Genomic DNA, 5,820 nt, shown 5'->3' on the forward strand with positions numbered 1-5,820 from the left:
TTGCTGTTACTGCAGCCACCCACACTGCCCCGTGTTTGGGGGTGAGGCACGTGCCTCCACGCTCTGTGTGTGGTGGAGGCAGCTGCCACTGTGGGCTGGGCTTTGAGTCTCGAGCCCTGCTGCAGCTGTCCCAGGAGCAGTCGGATGCCATGTGCATCCCATTGCTGGGCTGAGCTGCGTCTGCACGTGGCCAGCTGCAATGGGGCTCGAGGCGCAGTGGCAGCCACCTCTGCCCCACATAGAGATGGGGGGGCACGTGCCCCCAGAGCCTCTCCCCTGGTGCTCCCAGGAGATGGGGGGGGCACATGTCCCAGGCTCCATTCCTCCCACCACCCCGGCAGGGCTGGGGCCCCAGTTACCTTCCCCTGCTCCTGGCTGGGCCACACTGTCCCTCCCTCACCCTCAATCTGGCCCCCACTGTTTCCCTCCCCAAAACTGACCTGCTGGGCTGGGGAGGGGGGTGTGCACACATACCCAGCCCCCCAGGATCAACTAAAAGAGGCTCCAAGATGGACTGGTCAATCAGGATTGACCAGTTGGGGACAACTGCCCTAGAGTCTTTCTGCCTCCTGAGGCCTGCTCCAGCTAGGAATGCTGTGCACTGGCTGGGGTGTGGGTAGGAGACCTTGGGGCATAGGCTTCAAGCAACAGCCCCATCTTCCACAGACAAAACCTGCTGTCAAGCAAAGCACTTGCGCACAAGACCCAGCTCCTGTTCATGCTCTTGGAACTGATCCACAGCACAATGGGAAGGAGACAGCTGACAGGCAGCGCGGGCCCTGCAGTTCTCAGAGAGATAAAACAGCAGGAAGCCCTGGCCCAAACCAGTCCATGACCTTACTAAGCTCTCAGCATTGGAAACAGAGGCTGAATCTCATCTCCAATTAGCTACGGAACTGGTGAGAGGGTTTGATCTTTGCAGGTGGCAGTGGAACTAGCCCCTGATTTATGGGCTAGGGGGAGCATGGATGGAGACAGGAGCAGAGTGGGGGACAGGATAAATCAGATGCTCAGTGAATGAACCTATTTTCCCTCTTGCCTGAGAAAGCCATGTACATCCTGCAGGCCCGGAGATTCCCTTCTCCCTGTGCCCTCCCCTGCAAAGGCAGTCAACGCTGTGCAGCTGAGGACAGACGCCACCCTCCTGTCTCACAAAGACTGATCTTCTCATGGGGATTTGGAGCCATACAGAAAATGTCATGCACAGAGTGATGATGGCGACTGCCCTCTCTCCAGTGTACCAAGATGAGCCATGCCTTCCTTCTGGGTGTGATTTAGAGCAGGATACATCACCTCCAACAATCTGTAATTTGCATAGTAAACACCAAAAGGTAGGCCCAGGACTTGGGTAGAAGGGGTCACAGTATTCAGGGCACTCCCTGATCCAGAGCCCTGTCCTTACAATAAGGGTGGTTGCATGGATATCCAGGGGAAAACTTGACCCTGAGAGCACCCTGGCTGCCCTGGCCATGCCCCCTTCTTGAACAGTACTACCCCTTATCTGACAACCAAAAGCCTTCTAGGGTTATGGAGCTGGCAACACTTTTTGCATTATTATGATCTTTGCAGAGTCTGAGGCCTTTCCAGGGACTGTATTGGCTTATCACAGAAGAGAACACAGGTTAAGCCAACCAGTGTTGGCTTACAGGTTCAACACAGTTGCAATTACCTACAGCATCAGGGGGCCTGAACTTAGCCCTGGGCTAGGTTGTGCCCAGAATACAATCTTCCCTTGGTATTCTGAGTCCCTAAGCCTATATGCAGCAGAAGGCATCAATCACATGAAGTTACAAGTGATTTTGGAAGATGGGCTGAACCTAGCCCTAGGCTATCAGTGTGTTAATCTGGAAGTGATGGGGAACACAGAAGCCAAAGTGGTCCCAGGATGGAATAATGATCTTCCTGGCACACACTGCCACAGGGTCTACTCCTCTGCCCTGCAACTAGCCATGCCAAGCTGGGAACATCACTGTGTGTTCACAGCATGAGCACACACGTGTCCAAGACTGTGTGATCCTGTTTCTTATCTTTTTAGCACTCCTTTGACTTTGCCTTTGCCTTGTCTCTCTGTAAGAGGCACTATGAACATGTATAGCTGCAGACAGAGGTCTAGACTCATTATTTGTAGATACTCTTGCCCATGGCAACCAGATGGAGGGGAATCAGAGATATGAGTGCCCAGATCTGAGCCCAGCATTCAAGACCACCTGCTGGCCTCTCCCTGGAAAATGTGGCCCCAAACTGAACACCAAACTGCTTTGTGCAGGATGCTGATAGAAGGCACCTGTCACACCACTACTTGGGGCTGTAGGCAGCTCCCTGGCTCAAGACCTGGCCCTGGATGCTGTGGCATTTCCCCCCCCACAGCTTGCATGGTTTGGAGCAGCAATGCTTCCCCTCCTCCCTGAGATTCATTTTGGATAAAATTCACCTCAGTACTGAGCTCTGCACCTGGATGAATATCACTCTTAGTGGACACCAGCCGTGGGTGTGGGTGCAGTGGGACAAGGGTGTGGCAATGCCAGCTGAAGAAAAGGCAATGGCTCTGCTGAGCTGTCCTCACATAACTCTGGCACTGCTTCCCTTTGGGCAGAAGATCACTGCTGAGGGGCTTGGCCTGAGGACTGGCTTCTGTCTGTCCCCCTGACAGAGCCATGGCCCAGAGACAGAGAGAAGGTGGTGCCACATGAACTCACCGACACCAGCCCCCGGATGGTGAAGTGCAGGTTCCTCAGCTTGTCGATCACAGCCTCCCCCAGAGGCGGGGAGAAGGTTGGGGAGCAGCTCCACTCCACTGCAAACAAAACAAGCGCAATGGCATTGTTGGTAATTGGGAGGCTTTAATCAACAAGGGGAGGGCTGTAGTGCTTGACAGGCTGACAGAGCTAGAGTAGAGCGCTAGGTTGCTAGGGATGGCACAGCTGCTGCAGAGGGTTGACACTGAAACCAAAGAACTGGATACTGCAAGACTGGATGTGTATGCTAGAAAACATGTCTGAGAACAGGCCCCATGGTGCTGGGGAAGAAGGGGTGAACTGGAATGAGAGATGACTGCATGAAGAACCCCCAATCCCCACACAAATGCAGGAGTCCCATGACCAGGGCTGCTACTCAACTGTGTTTCTTGCCATAGCAGACACAGTGCTGTCATGGAAAAAGATGAACAGGCAGACGGGCAGAACAGACAGATGAGCCTGGAAAGAAAAAGAGACAGACAGATGGACCAGACAAAGGCAAATGCAAGAGACAGAGAGTGAGGAACAGACCAAGTAGACTGTCAGGATTTGTTGTGCCTTGTAAAGGAAAATTCTTGTGAAAGCCAAAGATACTACAGGACATGCTGGATTTAGATGGAAGGGTGGGCAATGGCTTTGTAGGGGCAGGTGCTAGTGCCGAATGAACCTCATTCCTGTGGGATCCAGGCATCAGTCTGGAGAAAAGACTGGATCATAATGCTCGGCTCTGGACCAAACTGGTCCCCGGGTCTGGGGAAACCCTGAATAAGCTTGTGGAGAGACGGGACCAACTGCAAAGTTCAGATATGCAGAGAAACTTTATGAGGTTTCCAGGTGTCCAGGTCCTGAACTGGACCACTCCTGAACTGGAATCCAAGACAGCCCCACCAGATGGTCTTGACAACATATCTACAGATGGAGAATCATACTTTTTGGCCAGTATCTAACATGACAACATACAAGGCCACCAAGGAAAGTCCTGGAGAAATTGTATCCCTTATCAAAAGCTGTCAAAGAAACAGAGAAAAAAGAGAATCTATAACTCCCTGCAACAGACAGACTCGCTAGGCTGCCATGGACTCACATGAGTTCTACCATCACAATGCCTAGCTTTTTCTGCCACCACAATGCCTAGTGGTATTGAACCACTTGAGTCTCACCACCATTGACAGAGGGGGAAACAAGCCTGGAGAAGGGAAATGACTCAGCTGGAGTCACAGTCATTGGTTGGGCTAGGAACTGCAGGCTTTGACTGGCACCCTCTGCTCTAGGCCAGGCCTCCTTCCTACTCCTGGGAGAAGCTTGCCTTCTATGCCTGGCCCCACATACTCTATACCACGTGCTCTGAGACCCTTACCTTTGTACTTGGTGACGACTGCTGAGTTCACACTGAGGGGCTCCCAGAAGGTAACCTGCACAGAAGTGCTACTGGCCACGGAGAGGTGAACGTTAGCTGGTGGGTCTGGCACACCTGAGGATAGAAAGCACAGAAGCAGGTACAGGAATGTTTGGTTATAGGGAGCCAAGGTGGCAGGAAGCATTGTGGGGCAGGTGTCAATCCTCTTGTGGGCATCATCACTTACCCCAGCCCATTCCCCACTGTGCCACTTCCTCATAGTTGGGCACCTGTCCCACTTCCCATGCCATACACAGGCTCTACGGAAACTCACGTGCATGCTCGAACCCAGCTTTCATGCGCTTGTACAGCCGGTAGCGCCATTCCCAGGCCTTCAGCTGCTTCTCCTTCTCAGAGCAGTCGGTGTTGGGGGCTTCGTTCACCACTTGAGCCGTGAGCTCATTCACTCGCTGTTCTGCCTCCCGCACCAGCGTTGACAGGTGAAGGGCACGGCTCTCCAAGCTCATGACTGGGGGTGGACCATGGGAATCATGTAGACACCATGAGCAGGAAAGCAAGGGGAAAAGAAGACAGGGCAGTTAGGTACGGCAGATGTTACACAGTCCCCCATCAGCCCCAGATTCTATGCTGTGCCTTATGCCCTGATCTCTCCTATCCAGTGGTACCTCAGTCGTCAGGAACCCTGCCTGTTTTCCTTCCTCCCAGCAGCATCATAGGGGGCTAGCAATGACTCATAATGAAAAAATGATCCCAGGTGAAGCAGGACTGAGTCCCTGCTCCCATGTATAGAACTGATGCGAGTGGGCTTTCATGACGGTTTGGGAGAGGTGGATTCTTCCAAGACAGGACACAGAGCTGCACCATAGCCACTACTGCAAGTCCTCAATCAGAAGATCCATGTAGTGACAGACCTCCTGGCTGGGCCCTATTCCCTATCCTTGCCCCTTGGTGTAGTGCTGCTCCTTGGGGCTCAATGCAAGCAATCCCCTATTGGTACTGCCATCATCTTTCATCACAGTGGCCACCACAGCCTTCCCACAGGCTGTAGAAGTTGGCTGCTGAATCCAAAGTAAACCTTTTCAGAGCATGGAAGTTTCTGTCTGTTCTCATGCATTTGCCATTTGTGAGGACAGGTAACTCTGAGACAGCTCCTCCAACCATTAGGACAGAAATGATCAGCTCAGGCACCTGAACAGCACTGATCTGTTCCCCAGACCTCAAGGTTTGTCCATTTCTAACCACTATGTCAGTCCTGGACTATCCCACACTCCAGGATAAATGGCAGTCACTTTGTCTGTTTGAATAATTGTAACAAATCTTCCTCTTTCCAACCCTAGAATACAGAGACAGCCCCCTTTCTTGCTGCTTGGTGTCATCTATAAAGCCGAACAGATTATTTTGGTTAGAGTCCAACCTGCTTTCAGTCCTCCCACCTGTGCGAGTGACTTAGTTAAAGTGGCACTGGTGGCTGGCCCTTGATATAGGGGTGACAATCTTGTAGTAAAGGGGTACTCATCAGTGAGTCTGTAGATGACTGAGGAGGCTGATCTGAGATCTGTATGTTCAACTGCATATGTGGCAGATAGTTTCATAGTAGCTAGGGTCAGGAGGGACCTGAACAGATCATCTAGCCTGACCCCCTTCCACTGGCAGGAATGAATGCTGGGTTCACAAGACCCCAGACAGGTGATCATCCAACCTCCTCTTGAATTTGCCCAAGGTAGGGGC

At 52.4% G+C, this 5,820-nt stretch overlaps 1 protein-coding gene across 6 annotated transcripts in view; it reads right to left on the bottom strand.

Moving 5' to 3' along the window:
- Positions 1 to 5,820, bottom strand: part of LOC109290847 (ankyrin repeat and fibronectin type-III domain-containing protein 1-like) — a 680,006-nt gene that overhangs the window by 34,469 nt on the left and 639,717 nt on the right. For all 6 annotated transcript variants that reach the window (XM_019507654.1, XM_019507655.1, XM_019507657.1 and 3 more), the window contains 3 exons: positions 4,406 to 4,600; positions 4,093 to 4,206; positions 2,697 to 2,794 (listed from right to left, as the gene is read on the bottom strand). In XM_019507654.1, the coding sequence (XP_019363199.1) occupies positions 2,697 to 2,794; positions 4,093 to 4,206; positions 4,406 to 4,600 (407 nt within the window). The remainder of the gene's footprint in view (positions 1 to 2,696; positions 2,795 to 4,092; positions 4,207 to 4,405; positions 4,601 to 5,820) is intronic.

Source organism: Gavialis gangeticus, unplaced genomic scaffold, assembly GCF_001723915.1.
Source record: "Gavialis gangeticus isolate Ggan-Ray unplaced genomic scaffold, GavGan_comp1, whole genome shotgun sequence".
NCBI classification, from domain to species: Eukaryota; Metazoa; Chordata; order Crocodylia; family Gavialidae; genus Gavialis; species Gavialis gangeticus.